The sequence below is a fragment of the Panthera pardus genome, unplaced genomic scaffold (assembly GCF_024362965.1).
Source record: "Panthera pardus isolate Hobbes unplaced genomic scaffold, ASM2436296v1 HiC_scaffold_11, whole genome shotgun sequence".
In the NCBI taxonomy this organism is placed as follows: domain Eukaryota; kingdom Metazoa; phylum Chordata; class Mammalia; order Carnivora; family Felidae; genus Panthera; species Panthera pardus.
Genome location: NW_026526666.1, coordinates 53,175,211 through 53,192,185, shown reverse-complemented (window position 1 = coordinate 53,192,185; position 16,975 = coordinate 53,175,211). Strand labels below are relative to the sequence as shown.

At 45.4% G+C, this 16,975-nt stretch overlaps 2 protein-coding genes across 6 annotated transcripts in view; one reads left to right on the top strand and one right to left on the bottom strand.

Annotated features, from left to right (window-relative positions):
* Nucleotides 1–7,890: 7,890 nt before the first annotated feature.
* On the bottom strand, nt 7,891–8,822 carry LOC109266605 (skin secretory protein xP2-like). Its single transcript, XM_019448824.1, has 2 exons — nt 8,792–8,822; nt 7,891–8,720 (listed from the first exon to the last, which is right to left on the bottom strand). Exons 1-2 carry the CDS (start codon nt 8,820–8,822, stop codon nt 7,891–7,893), a joined length of 861 nt encoding a protein of 286 aa, XP_019304369.1.
* Nucleotides 8,098–16,975, top strand: part of AK4 (adenylate kinase 4) — a 75,099-nt gene continuing 66,221 nt past the window's right edge. For 2 of the 5 annotated variants that reach the window (XM_019449010.2, XM_019449006.2), the window contains exons 1-2: nt 8,098–8,201; nt 8,765–9,042. In XM_019449010.2, coding sequence (XP_019304555.1) covers nt 8,898–9,042 — 145 coding nt within the window. In that variant the 5' untranslated portion in view covers nt 8,098–8,201; nt 8,765–8,897. Of the gene's footprint in view, nt 8,202–8,234; nt 8,286–8,764; nt 9,043–9,282; nt 9,590–16,975 lie in introns of those variants that run through there. The other 3 variants (XM_019449008.2, XM_019449011.2, XM_019449012.2) reach the window with 3 other exon arrangements.

The window sequence follows — 16,975 nt, the reverse complement described above, 5'->3', positions numbered from 1 at the left end:
CACATTGTGCTTTGCCCTGACGGCGTGGAGCCTGCTTGGGATTCTCTCTCTCCCTCTCCTCTGGCCCCTCCCCCATACTCATTGCCCTCTCTCTCTCTCTCTCTCTCTCTCTCTCTCAAGAAGAAATAAACATTAAAAAAAACTCTTGGTGGCTTACAACAATAAAGATTTATATTTTCCTCATGTTACATGTCCATCATGGTTCAGTCTTTTGTAGGGAGGTGAGGTCATCTTTACTGTGGGACCTAAGCCATTTGCTGGCCATTGTGGCAAAAAAGAAAGGAACAATAGGAACGCTGGCTTTTAAAGTTTCTGCTTTCATTTCAAAGCAAGTTATGTGGTCACTCCTGAGATAACAGGATGGGGAGGGAAGTCAGAAATCGTGTGGAAAGTCCCGTATCATCCTGTTTGGGGATCCTCTATGGATCATCTTAACTCCCAGGAATTTGTGTAGTTCAAAACAAGATATAGTAGATGGCATAGTAATATTCAATAAATACATATTAGCTAGTATTGTTATTATTGCATTTCATTAAGAAGGAAAAATTCTTTCCATATGTTGTGTATCTTTTGAGGATGAACAGGAGAACTTCCTAGTATTCCTTACTCAAGCAGCAAAAGACACACTGGTCTGTTACTTGCTAGTAGGATACCATATTACTTAGGGAATGGCTGAATAATTCAGAATATTTAGCATAAAGAAGAGACGCTTCAGACAGGACAAGCAGCTGTTTTCTTTTTCTTTTTTTTTTAACTTTTTTGTTTATTTTTGAGAGAGAGAGTAGGGGGAGGGGCTGACAGGGAGGGGAGACAGAGGATGCGAGGCAGGCTCTGTGCTGACAGCAGAGAGTCTGATGTGGGGCTCGAATTTAAGACCTGAGAGATCCTCACCTGAGCCAAAGTCAAATGCTTAGCCAACTGAGCCACCCAGACACCCCAAGACCTCTGTTTTCTGATATATGAAAGTCTACATGAAAACAAATTACACACACAAATAACGTGAGGGTCCTGAGAAGATAGCCCTGGTAGTAGAATAAGTTTGTCTGGTATGGCTTAATTGTTCCAGGAAACTGTTTTTAGTGCCATGAAGCACATTGTGCTTTGTGGGAGTTGAAGAAAGAATAATAACGCAACTTATATAATGCTTACTCCATGCCAAGTGTTGTTCCAAGCCTTTGCATATACTAACTCATGTATACACAACAACCCTATCAGATTGAAACTACAACTATTCCCATTTTTCAGGTGGAAAAAATGAAGCACAGATTAAGGAACTGCTACGGTCACACATCTGATAAGTGGTTGAGCCAAAGACTGAACCTGTCAATCTGTCTATAGAGTCCACTCTCTTAATCCTTGTGCTGAATTGCCTTTCTATACTTGGAATTCACTTGGAAACCCTTATCTATTTGATCAGTCTATCTTAGAACAGGTCATCTCATTTCTGACCTTTGTTTCTCCTCTGGGTCTTCTGTGCAACTCAACAAGACACACCTTTTATTTATTTATTTGTTTATTTATTTATTTATTTATGTTTATTTATTTTTGAGAGAGAGAGAGAGAAACCAGTGTGAATCGGGAGGGGCAGAGAGAGAGGGAGACACAGAATCTGAAGCAGGCTCCAGGCCCTGAGCTGGCAGCACAGAGCCCGATGCAGGGCTTGAACCCATGAACCACAAGATCATGACCTGAGCCGAAGTCAGATGCTTGACTGACTGAGCCACCCAGGCACCCCCCAAGACACACCTTTTAAATTATACTCCCTTTCTATCTTTTTGGTTTATCTCTCAAAATGACTTGTCCATAGTGACCTCTCAGACAAATGGGGTCTATGATCTGGGTTGGGGATCTAGGAGCCATGTTTGGGACTGGTATGGTAGAGAGGTGTGGTAGTGGCAGGCGAGGACAGCTGGAACTTGACACTAGAGTTGGCAGGCTGGCCTGCGGTCATGGTGAAGAACAAAGTGGGAATGCCATTTGCGAGCCAGCTCAATAGTGAGCCCAGTGTCAGGTCAAATGGGTCTGGCAGCAAGACCAAAACCTGGGATACAGCAATGATTTGGCAACAGGTTGGCAGCAAGGACGTTGACGGATGAACTGGCAGATTCAGGAAGGGAAGATGTAAGTTAAAACCCGAGGAGATTCCTGAGAGGGAAGTCCTGGTGGGAAGAGCCTTTCACAGGTACCTGGTTGTTCAATCTGGCTCTTGAGGAAACCAAGCCAGTCAGGGCATGAGTGACTTTCTCTTTGTTAGTATTTCTCTATAGACCAGCAATCTGGTGCAGAACCCTCCTGACAGCCTCCTCGGACTCTCTTCACTCAAGGACTAGGGAGACTGAGCAGGGTGTAGTGGTTATGTGGTTTGACCCTGATATCTGGGTTCAAATCCCACTTCTGCCACTTACTGGCTCATTACACTGAAGGATGAATTACCTAACCTTAAAGTGTCTCAATTTCTTTATCTGTAAAATAAAAAGATAACAATGTTACTCCAGAGATCTCCGAAACAGCGTTGCACAGTGATTAAAGAGTGTGGGCTCTGGAGTCAAGATGCTTGATTTATGTCCTTCATCTTCCACTTATAGCTATAAGACCTCAAGCAAGTTACCAGATCTCTTGCTTCAGTTTTAAGGTCTATAAAATGGACACACAATAATAGGCGTGACATAGGACTTTGGTAAGAATTAATATGATATATAACATATATAGTCTTTACTGCCCTTATCAGAAGATCAAAGTTAAAAGGCTCCCACAAGTGGGATCCCCTTTACCCACCCTGCCTTAGCGGAATAAACTCAATATTCAGTTCTGTTGGAACAGGAAGAACATGCATTCCCTCAGGCAGTTAACTTAGCACACAGGAAAGACACACCCAAAGGCATTTCATCTCCAGACACGCCTACTAACCCTGAGGCAAATTCTAAAAGGAACCCTGCTGTTGATGGTGGTGAGGAAGGTAGAGTGAAGAGAGGATTGACACAGGCTTGTCCCTGCCCCCTGCCAAATGTATAAATCAGAGTAAAGTTCTGAGCAAGACACCATCATTGTATCATTATATTTGGAGGGTAGAGCATAACTGATGGTTACTGTGCTTTCCAGGATTTCACAGTGAAAAGACCAAAGATGGTAGTTTCCCATCTTCATCTCTTGACAGAGGCCCTCCATTACAGACTGTTATTTCAGGAGCGATTTTTTTTTTTAATGTTTATTTATTTTTGAGAGAGAGAAAGAGAGAGAGGGAGAGAGAGACTGAGTGTGAGCAGGGGAAGGGCAGAGAAAGAGAGGGAGACAGAGAATCCGAAGCAGGCTCCAGGCTCTAAGCTGTCTGCACAGAGCCCAACGCGGGGCTCGAAATCACCGTCCACGAGACCATGACCTGAACCCAAGTGGGATGTTTAACTGACTGAGCCACCCAGGCAACCCAGGAACGATTTGTAAAGGGTCTGTTGCTCATGGAAAATAATGGGTCATGCCAGGTAAATTGCAAGAATGTTGATTTCATTCATCCCAGTTCCTTTTTTAACTTCTTGGCTTGGGAACGTGTGTGCACACATGAGCATGGGTGTGTGTGACCGAGAGAGCAAGCTTGTAGAATAAATGCTGCTGCCTCTTTTCAGTAACTGTTAAGATGTTATAGGTTAATAAGCATGTGAGCTAGTAAAATTTGGGGATGATTCTTTCACTCTTAAGAATTCACTATAGTCACAGATAATGCCATGTTAGTCTTTTATTCACCATTTATTCTCTCAATACAACCTTATGACTTCTTGAGTATTTAATAAGTGCCTGCAGGGAGAAGGCAGCAGGTATACCGGGACTGGTACCTTGTCCCTTCTTCCCATTATTTTCCAGCTTTTTTTTTTTTTTTTTCCTGAATCTTGACATGTCCAAGTAACTAGCCTTTCTTCCGTCTCTTCAGTGAAGCTTCATGGAGGGCAAAGAGAAGCTACTTTATGTAGTCATTCATTCGGCAGTGAGTCAGTTGTGCAGTGCTATTTGCTCTTCATGTCTGTACCTAGCTAGCTATGTGGAGGCCATGATGAAGCCACTATGTTCAAGGAGCCTATGGTCTCCAACAAACACAACAGAAGGAAGCCTGAAATGATTTTAGAAAGATAGTGATGAAGAAGCGATAGCTAGAAGAACAGCAGGGGAATGGGGAGTCTAATCTTTGAAGTGGGATCAGTACCTTATCTGTGAATTGTGGTTGGGGTGATTGCATCATTTGAAAAGTCCTAATGAGGGGCGCCTGGGTGGCTTGGTCGGTTGGGCAGCCGACTTCGGCTCAGGTCATGATCTCGTGGTCCGTGAGTTCGAGCCCCGCTTCGGGCTCTGGGCTGACAGCTCAGAGCCTGGAGCCTGTTTCGGATTCTGTGTCTCCCTCTTCCTCTGCCCTTCCCCTGTTCATGCTCTGTCTCTCTCTGTCTCAAAGATAAATAAACGTAAAAAAATAAAAAAAATAAAAAAAAAAAAGAAAAGAAAAGTCCTAATGAGTTATATTTCAAAGGTATGCTTTTTTAAGTTTTTTTTTTTAACATTTATTTCTGAGACGGGGGGGGGGTGGGGGGGTGGGGGGGTGGGAGGAGAGTCAGAGAGAGGGGTGGACAGAGCATCTGAAGCAGGCTCTGTGCTGACAGAAGAGATCAAACTCATGAATGGTGAGATCGTGACCAGAGCCAAAGTTGGACACTTAAACGATTGAGCCACCCAGGCATCCCTCAAAGGTACACTTCTAAGTACATTAGAGTATGTGACATACATCCTTGACTATGCAAAAGATAATACGACATGAGACTAGAGATGATTCTAGGTGGCACATGGATTTGGCTTCCATTAAACTGGCTTCAATTTAATACAATTAAACTGAATATTAAGAAATTCTTCTCAGTATTCTCTTTCTAATTCTATTTTGAGCTATGTGATTACAGATAAAGTTTCATTACAAAAAGTTTCATTTAGATGCTGTATGTCTTAAACGCCTGTCTATGACTTGGTGAACAACCCCCTTACTTTTTTTTTTTTTTAATAGGGACTAAGTTCAGAAATTCAACAGGCTAGATTGGTAGATTCCAGCTAGAATTTGGTAGCCTTATTTTTCTCATATTATTTTAGTGTGTCCCTTTATTTATGGTTAGTGAGTTATATTCAGTTTTTTAAAATAAATTATTTAAACAAATTGAGTCGATATAAAGAAACATGATAAGCGGATAAGAACCAAGGCGGTACAAGGTCATAGCAAAACTGCGAAAGTAATATGGAAATGACTCAAGTTTACTAAACAAGGACACTGCAGTCTAGATAAGAGAATCTGAGGAAGAAGTGTGTAAAATGTGATCAAATGTAGACTTTGTATTACTGTCCAGTGAAGTCACAGAGAGCTCTGTGCCAGGGTTTGAGGTTGAGTATGTTAGGAGAAGGGGAGGGGGAGGTTTGCCAACATTGACAGAGTACTTATTGCAGGCAAAGTGCTGTATATTTTTGAGGATAGAAAGATGAATAAAATTTGGACTTACTCTCAGAATGAGTTTACAGTTTGTCTCTAGAGGAGACAGACACGTAGATGTATATTCTTTTGTACACTATGATAAATAATATAAACAGATGTAAAACCCTAGGCAAAGGAAATAGGAAGAAGTTGATGTTAGGAGTGTATGTGTGATAAGAAGAGCTACCATTTATAGAGTATCTTCCAAGGGCCAGGAATTTACTAAATAACTTTGTCACATTAGCTCATTTATTCCTCGCAATTTGGGAACTGAGATCAGAGAAGCTAAATAGTTGTCCCAAGGTTAATAATAGTGATGATGTTCATGACTGAGTCCTTATTATATGCCCAGCACTGTGCTAAATCCTGTATGTACATTAATTCAAGCCTCCCCACAAGCCTAAGAGGTAAGAATTAGCTCCCTTTTACAGATTAGCAAACCAAGGCTCACAGCAATCAAGAGACTTCAGAGTTAGTGAATGGCGCTGTTGCAACTTAAACCCAGGGATGTTTGACTCCAAAACCCATTTCTTCCAGTTCTACTGCTTCCAATAAGCAGCTGAGCTGTGGGACCCTGAGTTGGCCGTGCATGGGGAAGGTTCATGGATGGCTCTTTTGTGAAATGCTAGGTTCAAATCTCAGCTGGGTTTCTCTATTGAGTTTACCTATGTCACAACGCCTTCTGTTTCATAATATAATCTCCTAAACTCCTAAACCACGAAATGCTAGGACTGCATGAGTGGCTAACACTGCTCCATGATATTATAAGGTGATGTTGGTAAAGACATTTCAAAAGCAGGCAAAAGAACTCGGTGATAGGGAAGGTTCATCCAGTTTGTGAGGACTAGAAACTATTTCCTGTGGGAACTCACACAATCCCGATGCTTGATAAATACAAAGGAATCTTTGGGAGTACTAAATCCAATGTCCTCATTTTAGAAAGAAAAAGAAACAAACAAACAAACAAACAAACAGGTTAAGAGCCAAAAGTCCCATAGCAGGCAGAGGAATTAAGAGCCACACATCTTCCACGTCTCAATGCTCAATGTGGTAGACCACTGGTTTTCAAAGTGTGGAAATCACGGTTTTCCAGCGCTAATCTCCAGACCCACAGCCTCAGCAGTATCTGGGAACTTGTTAGAAGTGCCCACCTCAGACCCACAGATTCGGAAAATGTGAGGAAGGAGCTCAGCAATCTATTTTAACAAGCCCTCTGAGTGATTCTGAAGCGTGCTCATGTCTGAGGAGGACTGTAAAGTATCTGCTATATATTATACAGCATATGGAGGGAAGAAGAGGCAAGATTGAAGTCACTCCCACATTCCCATAACCTCTTCTCTCTCTTTGTTCCCAGGTGAAGGGCTGAAGGGGTTCAGGGTAACAACCTCCTGATGTCTACAGCAAACTCTGAGATATTTTTGACAAGGGGATGAGCCTATGGAACAAACACTGGCCTGAAGTGGGTGGCCTGGGTGTGCTCCCAGGTAGCCAGAGACTAGGCACTGTCTGGCTGTCTGGCTATGGAGAACTTACTAAAGGAGAAGGGCTGAAGATGCCAGGGAGGGGCAGAAAGGAATACTCTGCCACACTCTTCCTCACCCAGCCCCCAACACAAACAGTGCAGCCAGGACTCTAGAGGAGGTTCTTCTCCACGCTCTCCCTCCCCGTCTGTGAGCCATGGGTAGTTGCACTGAAAATCCTGCACTGATTTCCTGAAAGGCAGAAGGCCTGCAGAAAGAGGAGGGGGCAGGGGAATTTGCAAAGGTTTTTGGCAGGCACCTGTGTGTCCCTTTGTAAATTTATCCTGAAGGGATGATTTTTATCCGAGGTGAGGAAATAATAGAAATTGATTTGCACTTTACCAATGTCTCTGGCGGTTGCATTGAGGATAGACTAGCGGAAGCTAGCAGCTTACATGGGCTGGCAGTTATCACACTAGTCTCAGTGGGAAATGAGGGCCATGTGGGGAGTGGGAGCAGATTTAAGAGAATATGGATGGGGATACGCAGGGGAAGGGAGGGGGGAGATAGTGCCCCTGGGACTTAGTGAATTGTTAATTGTAGTGCCAACATCCTGGGCCCTGAAGTCCTGAAATTAGTAGGCTCTAAAAACCTGAGCCCAGGTGAGTGACCATTTCCTCTTTCCTTCTTCCCCAAAGAGCCTGGGCTTTGGAGCCAGGCAGATAAGGGTTCAAAACTCCCGCTGCACTCTGGGCAAGATTCCACCTCTTTGATTCACAGCTATATGCCAAGCGCCTAAAACAGTGTCTGGAACACGGTAGGAGATCAACAAACGTTTGTTGAATGAATGACGATACTCCAAGCCTCCTTTCCTCATCTGTGAATATCTGGAACGGTTGTTGCGTAAGGAAACCACTAGCCCTGAACTTGACGCATAGTAGGCACTCAACAAGTTGTATTTTTCCTTCCCCTTGACAGTAAACGGGGTCCCCGGGCGAGTGCAAGAGGTGGGTCTGAGTCCTGGCGCCCCCCGCAGGGTGGTGGGGAGCACGTGGGCTGGGAGGGCGGGGTGGGAGCCGAGCGGCGGGAAGGGGAGGGGGCGCCGGCCGACAGCTCGCGCGGAGCCGGTCTCCCCGGCTTACGTAAGGCGCGAGTCCCGCGCGGCCGGCTGGGGCTCGGAGTGGGGGCGGGCGGAGGCGGCGCCGCCCAGCAGGATCCGGGCTGGAAGCCTCTCGGAGCGCCGCGTCCCAGCCGAGGTGTGTGTTTGACTGCTTGGGGTGGAGAGGCGTCGGACTCGGGTTCCCCGCGGCGGGGAGCGCATCCGTCCGCCCTCGGCGGAGGTGGGCGCTGGGCGGTCCGCGCGGGCGGCGGGGGCAGTGGCGACTCCCGGGGATTGACAGCCGCTGGGGAGGGGCCGCGGCGCAGACTCAGCGCTGCCCACGTGCGAGGGTAGGGGCAGGGGCTCAGCCCCCAGGCCGACCGGTGCGTGGGGCGACTGGGGGCGCGCTTGGAGTCACCGCCCCTCCCGGCGTCCCCCTCGGTGGAGACTGGCGCGGGGATGCCAGGCCGCCCGGCCCCTTCCTCGAACGCCGCGTGGGAAACGAAAGAGGAAGGGATAGAGGTGGGCCTGGCCGGGCCGCCCTCAGAGCCCCCGAGTCCGACCCCGCCAGGGGCGGGGACTCCGGACTTGTCCTGAATCGCGGCGTGGGGGCGAGGAGGGCGGGGATGGGTAGCGTGGCGCCTTTCTCCGCCTTTGAGCCGGCCCCGGCGCGGGGCTGAAGGGAGGGGTTGTCTCAAAAGTCACTCCTTCCCCCTGCAGGGGCGCCCGGCGAGTCCCCGCGCGAGCGGAGAGTGTCAGAGGCAGAAGCAGAAGCCATAAAGTTCCCCGGGCTTCTCTGAGGCCGCTGTCCGGGTTGTCCGTTTGGCCGCCCCCTCCCTGCCTGGCGAAGGCAATGGCTTCCAAACTCCTGCGCGCGGTCATCCTTGGGCCGCCCGGCTCGGGCAAGGGCACCGTGTGCCAGAGGATCGCTCAGAGCTTTGGTCTCCAGCATCTTTCCAGCGGCCACTTCTTGCGGGAGAACATCAAAGCCAACACGGGTGAGGGGTGCGGGGGCGAGGGGCGGGGGTGAGCCGTAGCGGGATCGGGTTGGGTCGGGTCTCCTCGGTCCCCGGGCGCCCTTCCCCCGCCCGCATGTGGTCGTGCAGGCTCCTACGTGCCTGGGAGCATGCAAACGGTGGCCCGCGGTGGTGCGGCTTAACCGCGCCCCAGGAGGGTGCCGAGGCTCGCTGGGAGGAGGGTGGGAGGTGCATGCTTCTCCTCTCCTCGCCTGGACTCCTCTTGCCTTGGGGAAAAGCCTGTAACCACCCAGCTGAGGGAGAACCAGACAGCTGAAAACCCCGAGCTTCCCTCTCGCCCTGCTTCCTTAAGGATAAGCCCTCCCAGCCCACGCGTCCCCGGGGAACTGGGGCGTCCCCCGCTCTCGCCGCCCACCTGTGGGAGTCCGGTCCCGCTGCGCTCTGGGGAACCTGTGGCGCCGCGGGGCCCCCAGCCGCGCACTGTTCCTGCCCTTCCGCGTCACCCTGGGCCTCCGGGCAGAGCCCTGGTGGCTTTGAAAGGCCTGTCTGTCCGCTGCCGCCTTCTAAGGTAAACTCTCACCACTAACACCCCTCCTTCGCAAGCCGGGGCCTGGCCGTTAGGAGACTACGTAGTAGGAGACTCAATCTGAGAAATTACATTTTGAATCCAGCTTCCCTGGAAATGGCTTCTTGAGAATGCCTCCCTTGGCTGGCGTCGTGAATTTGGGGATGTAAGTCGCCTGATCGCTTAGTCTTTCAATAGGGCCCTTCACCCCTCTCCTTCCACTCCCACGGCAACCCCGGTTCCTGATGAATTGGCATTGACAGGCAAGAGGTAGCTGTTGCGCCGCTGGTACATAACCTTTCTGGGATGCATATTCTCATAATAAGCAACTCCTTTATGAAAACTTGTTATTTGCAAACGGGAGCTTCTCTACCGCCCTCAGCGGTGTCCGGGGTGGTTAATGCCCATCCGTGGGCTAATTACCCAGGGATCTTCATTACAGAAGCCCAGATTAGTTTCAAGAGGACTGTGCTGGAAAACAGCGTAAAACCTAGGAATCTAGGAAGTATCTAGGAAGTATCTCAAAGGCAGAGTTTTATTTATCTCTTAAACAGATTGCAAAAGCAAGCTTTTATTTTGATTTTCAAGAAGACTCGCCCGCCGCCTCTCATCTCTCAGAAGGAAAAGTTGTGTGTACCAGGTTGCACCTTGAATTTTCTCTTGCCTCAATTGGGTCTGTTTTAATTTTAATACCACTTTTCAATGCATTTTATTCTTTTTGTTTTGGAATGCAGTTTGGGGGAAGAGCAGTGTGAGAGGGAAGGCTGGCTCTCAGCCGGAGGGTTTTGTGATTGGCTCCAGCTTCTCCGTGGTAGGGAGCCAGAGACTTGGTCAGGGGAGGAAACGCTTAAGTGGCATTGGGCCCGTTTCTTAGCATTCCCTCTACCTGACTTGGGGACTCGTTTCCTTCTGGCCTGAAAGACCTCACCCTGTCCATCCCAGACTGGATTAGTGCCCTTTCCATTTTTAAAGAGAATGTGATAGGAAGTGGCTTACTTCAGAACTTTCTTAGAGGTTTTGAAAACTTTCCACTTGCTGTTTTCCCTTATTCTCACTTTTTTTTTTTTAAACTTTGTTTGGTTTTTGGATTTTAGTTTCTGTTCTCTTTCACACAGCTTCATTTTCTCCAAGTGTTTCTCCCTACAGTATGACATGACTACAAAATGTTCAGATTTTCTTTTTCTGTTGGGTACCAAGTAGTTTTTTTTATAAACCAATTTAAAAACTGTTTATCAGGGAAAGAGAAGAAAAATGAAGGACAGCAATTTGTTTTCAAAGTGGCTTGTTTCTAGTGGACTTACAGGGTTTTCTTGGATTATTTTTCTCGCAGAAGTTTCTTAGAGTCTCACAGGCTCATTGCCTGGTAAACAAAACATTCCACGGTATTTTTCTTTTGCCTGTTTGCTTTTAGCTAATTTCCTGATAGAGAAGCACAACAGCTCCTCTGTATGTATACCTTTATAGTTGGAACATTTGAAGAAGATGAGGAAGCATAACAGAACCCCCGGAAAGAAAACCTTGGTAGGAATTCGAGTTGGAAGGTAGCTCAGGCCATCTGCTCCAACCTTGATTCCGGAATACTCCTGTCCACATGGCTTTCCTGCAACCACTGCCTGCTGAAAAAATGCTCTTCCAGGGAAGGGCTACTCATTGCTTCTGGAAGTCTTCCCTTACCTGCCCTGGCAGAATTCATTTCTTTCCTCTCCGCGTGGCTTTGTTGATTCTGTTGCTGCTGTCACATACAGTTACAATGCGTTACAGCAAATGTCTGTCTGATTCATCCTGTATTTACCAAGTACCTGCTATGTGTCAGACAGTGTTCTAGGTACTGGGGGGCTGTAGCAATATTTAAGATAATCATGTGTCACTTGTCACTTCTAACTTCACCATGTTCCAGTACCCTCTGAAGAGACTTCAAGGTCAGGGATATGGCAAAGTACTTAATGCATAGAAAGAGTTCAACAGGTCTTTGGGTCACAAATTCTGTCTACTATCCAAGAGTCAGATAGTCTCCAGCAATTGAGTCCATTCTGTTCAGTTTTGATTTATGGTAAAAGTTTGTGCCTACTATGGATCTGAGATTAGTCAATCTCATGATAGCTGTCACCCTTTGACTTTGTCTAATTGGCCTGAAGCAGTGTAGGCTGAGACTTAATCAAAGACTTTATTTGAAGACTCACACCCAAGTCTTTGGTTCTCATTTTCTTTCTTTCTTTCTTTTTTCTTTTTTTTTAATTTTTTTAATGTTTGTTTATTTCTGAGACACAGAGACAGAGCATGAATGGGGGAGGGGCAGAGAGAGAGGGAGATGCAGAATCCGAAACAGGCTCCAGGCTCGGAGCTGTCAGCACAGAGCCCGACGCGGGGGCTTGAACTCATAAACCGTGAGATCTTGACCTGAGCCGAAGTCGGTTGCTCAACCGACTGAGCCACCCAGGCGCCCCAAGTTTCTCATTTTCTTTAGTGCATGCATTGCATGAGTAAATAGAAGGGAGAATTATAGATTGCCAGGAGGTGGGTCCTACATTCTGTCATAAAGAATATTAGCTTTTCTGTGTATGTGTGTATATGTGTAGGAATGTGGGTGCACACACACTGCTGGCGCTTAGTAGTGAGTCTTATTAAAACTTTATTAGAAGTTTGTTAGAGACATTAGTCTCCATTTGTTGAGTGATAGTGGCTGAAACCTCCCTCTGAAAGGATGTGAGAATCCCGTTTTAAGGGTTGGACAAACAGTGGCATTTAAAAAAATCACCTTATTCTGTACTGGATCTCCTATCTCAAGTACAGGAAAATTGGCAGATTTCCATTTGGAAGCATCCTGGACTTGACTGGGTGAAAGAATGTTCAAGAACAAACGTGTTTCTGCTCTTAATTAATATTAACTGCAGCTTTTGCTGGGGTTTGCATATGGGACCAGCATTTCAAATTAGACTATGGCCTGAGCCTCTTTTCTGTGAAAAGATGACCTAGTTCAGAGGGCTCTGGATTTTTTTTTTTTTTTTTTTTTTTTTGCATTTGTTAAGTATAAATGTGTATCTTATGTAAGAGTGAAAACTTCTGAGTCTTGGAGGATAGAGAGGTTGTATCTAGAGACTTGACAGAGTTGAACAAGATATCCGAAACAAATTTAAATAGTTGTTCTGTAGAATATTAATAGGATTTCTGGAATATGCTATGTTCCATTTTTTTTTCTAGCTTGGTAAGACTTGGGGTATAGCTCGGGTCAAGGGTCTGACCATTTTGGAGGATCTGTCTATTCCACAGGTCCACTCAACAATGCCTGGTTTCTTTGAGGGTTTTTATGGGTGTTGAAAGAACAATTTGTGACTTGAGTAAGGTGTCCCCTGAGAGTACATCTGCTTTGGCTACATGAACAGCTGAATCTAAGCAGTCTTCAGTGTGGTCTTTTTTTTTTTTTTTAAGTTTATTTATTGATTTTGATAAACAGAGTGAGCTAGTATGGGTGGGGGAGGGGCAGAGAGAGGGAGAGAGAATCCCAAGCAGGTTCTGCACTGTGAGCATAGAGCCCAACAGGGGCTCGAACTGGTGAACCATGAGATCATGACCTGAGTCAGACACTCAACCGGCTGAGCTGCCCAGGTGCACCCAGTGTGGTCATTTTTTATTTATTTTTGAGAGAGCACAAGCAGGAGAGGGGCAGAGAGAGGGGGACAAAGAATCTGAAGCCAGCTCTGCCCTGACAGCACAGAGCCCGATGTGGGGCTTGAACTCATGAACTGCAAGATCATGACCTGAGCCAAAGTTGGACGCTCAAACAACAGAACCACCCAGGTGTCCCCAGTGTGGTCATTTTTTAAAAGGAGCTTTAGTTGTACCTTGTGGAAAATTTGGAAAATGTGAATTAGATTGTATCTAAAGGGCACTGAAAAGCTATTGAAGAGTTTTAAATAAGATAATGACATGAAAGGATTTACTCTAAAAGTTGAACTTTGGGATGCTGTGTGAAGTGACTCCAGTTAAGCTAGAGTGATACCAGGAAGACCAATGTAGATGAGGAGAGTGGACCATGGCTTGGATTGGGGGGTAGTTGTGAAGGCAGAGAGAAATGAAGGGCTTTAGGATGCAAATGAAGGCAGAGCTTACGGGGATGAATGAGCTGGTGGTGAGCGGTGATGGAGAGAAAGCAGCCCAGAGATCAGTCCTGGGATTTTGGCCTTAGCACTTGGGTGAATGTGCCTTAGGGTTGAACTGGAGTGTGCCTAACCAGTCTGGTGTGGAACATTTGGGTTACTTGCTGTTTAATAATGCTCTTATGAACGTCACTGCATGTAAATCATTCAGCAAATATATTTTCCTTGGCATAGGTTACTAGAAACAAAATGACTAGGGGTACCTGGGTGGCTCAGTTGGTTAAGCGTCCGACTTCTGCTCAGGTCAGACTTCTGTTCACTTCACGATCTCATGGCTGGTGAGGTGGAGCCCCGCGTCTGGCTCTGTGCTGACAGCTCAGAGCCTGGAGCCTGCTTTAGATTCTGTGTCTCTCTCTCTCTCTGTCCCTCCCCCATTTGTGCTCTGACTCTCTCTCTCTCTCAAAAATAAATAAAATCTTAAAAAAAAATTAAAAAGAAAAAGAAATAAAATGACTGGATCAGAGTAGTTTTTAAACTGTAGAAGAAAGGAATTTTAAACTTAGCTTACAAGAGTGCCTGGCTGGCTCAGTCAGTACAGCATGCAACTCTTGATCTCAGGGTTAATGAGTTCAAGCCCCATGTTGTGCGGGGAGCCTACTTAAAAAAAAAAAAAAAAAAAAATTAGCTTACAAGCTTCTAGTCAAGGGCTTGGTTGAAAAGCAGATAATAGGTTCTAAATTATTCATGTAGTTTTTGGCTTAGTAAATATTTAAGTATAGACATGGGTGCACATACATTGATATGTATTTAAACTCTCCTTGTTTTTCTGGTTATAAAAATAGTACGTGTAAGTTATCAAAGGTTTAAAAAAACAAGAAAAATAAATAAGACAAACACTTGTAATCCCACTAACTGGAAGGAAAAAATACTGTTAATACTTTTAAAAACAGTGTATCCTTCCAGACTGAATTTCAAGAATAAACTTTGTATTACTATTTTGAAAATTGCTTGCTTTATTGCACAACATATCATTTATTATTTTTTAGTGTCATTACAATGTGTTCTTTAATATGAGCTTAGTGCCCCTGTACTCTTTTAATATAATTTTTATCCCACTTTTGTTTTTTTTGGAAAGGTAATATGTGCAGATGGTAAAATTTTCAAACTACACCAGAAATGGTGTGGAAAGTCTCTCTCCCCTCCTTGACCGGTGGTTCCCCAGTTACTCTCTACAGGAATATATGTTCCCTGACCCATGGTTCCTCTCTCTACCAGGATACCTACTAGTTACTTTTCTTGAATGTTCATCCAGAGAATTTATGCATACATATATATAGCATATATATAGATGGCAGTAGCCTCTTTTTTAAAAAGTACAAATTTATATTTTGTTTTTCATATCTTTCTTTAGACTTAGCAGTATAGCTTAGACATGGTTTCTATTAGCAGGTATCAATCTATCTTACTCTTTTTGAAAAATGGCCACATACTCTTTCTTTTTTTTTTTTTTTAAGTTTATTCACTGAGAGAGAGAGAGAGAGAGAGAGAGAGAGAGAATGGCTGGGAGAGGGGCAGAGAGAGAGGGAGAGAGCAAGGATCCCCAGCAGACTCTGCACTGTCAGTACAGAGGCTGATGTGGGGCTTGATCTCACAAACCAGGAGATCATGACCTGAGCAGAAAATCAAGAGTCAGACGCTTAACCAACTGAGCCACCCAGGTGCCCAGACCCATAATTTTATGTTACAGTTGTAACCATAGTTTTTCTAACCAACCATTCTCAGACATTTTGGTCTCACATTTAAAACTCATTGAGGGGACCTGGGTAGTTCAGTTGGTTAAGCATCTGACTCTTGATTTTGGCTCGGGTCATGACCTCACAGTTCCTGAGATTGAGCCCCGAGTTTGGCCTGGGGCTGACAGTGTGGACCCTAGCCTGCTTGCTGTGCTTTCTCTCCCTCTTTCTGTCCCTTCCCCCACGCATACTCACTTAAAAAAAAAAAAACAAAACAAAACTCATTGAGGGGTGCCTGGATGGCTCAGTCCATTGAATGTCTGACTCTTGATTTGGCTCAGGTCATGATCCCCAGGGTCATGGGATCAAGCCTTGCCTTAGGCTCTGTGCTCAGTGGAGGGTTAAGATTCTCTCTCTGCCCCTCCCCCACTCTTTCTAAACAAAACAAAACTCACTGAGCACTCCATAGAGCTTTTTTTTTTTTTAATTTATTTATTTGTTTTCAGAGAGCACCCTTGAGCAGAGGGAGAGGAGAGAGAGAATCCCAAGCAGGCTCCACGCTGTTGGCGCCCAGCCTAACACTGGGCTCAATCTCAGGTTTCATGAACTGTGAGATCAGGACCTGAGCCAAAATCAAGAATTGGATCCTTATCTGACTGAGCCAGCCACCCAGGTGTCTCAATAGAGCCTTTTAGATGGATTATACTTCTAGCTACTAACTATATTAGAAGTTAAAACTGGGAAATTTAAAAAAATGTTTGTGAATTCATTAAACATGACAATAAATCCATTACAGATTAACATTTCTATGAAAAATAACTATTTTCCAAAACAAAATCTGAGAAGAATAGTGTTGTTTTCATCTATTTGCAAATCTCTTCAATGTCTTGCTTTGTAAAAGAAAGCTGGATTCTTCTATCTGGTTCTTCGTTCAGTTTGTGTGCTGTGTTGTTTTGGTTAAAGTACAGAAAGAATACTTGGCTTCACATAGATGTGTAGTTAGAGAAAAGGGGAATTCACAGACCCCAGAAAGGGTGTTAATGGACTCCTGGGGTCCTTGGACCTCACTTGGAGAACTGCTGATTTAACTAATCTTCTGTTGATGGAATTTAGGTTAGTTACTGTCCTTTGGTATACAAAGCATGCTTGACTAGGACTTGAATGTCCTAGTAACTATGTCTTTCAGCAAATATGTAAGTGCCAAGCAGTGTTGGCTTGTGGGATACAAAGAAGTGAGACAAAGTCTATTTCCTGAAGGAGGTTGAGGCAGGTAAACAAGGATAAGGTAATAGAGGCTGAAAGATGTACATGTGTAGGTCCTGTGGGATATGGGGTAGTATGGCCAACCTAGCATTGAGAAGGTGGTGAGATTACGGAAGGGTTTCTAGAGATGATTCCCGAGCTAAGTTTTGACGGATGAGTCCAGCTGCCAGGTGAGGAGATGGGATGGTTGTTGCCACCATATAACTGGAACTCCTTTCAGAGCTCGTGTATGGTCCACAAGAGATCATTGCTCTTGTGGCTTGATCACACCTGTGTGTTACCATTTTGGCCTTTATTCA

Excerpts from the sequence above, each read along its gene's own strand:
- LOC109266605 (XM_019448824.1), bottom strand. The coding sequence starts at position 8,822 with ATGGCTTCTGCTTCTGCCTCTGACACTCTCC. Across the intron at positions 8,721-8,791 it reads TTCTGCCTCTGACACTCTCC|CCCCGCGCCGGGGCCGGCTC; the intron begins GCTCGCGCGGGG and ends CCCTCCCTTCAG.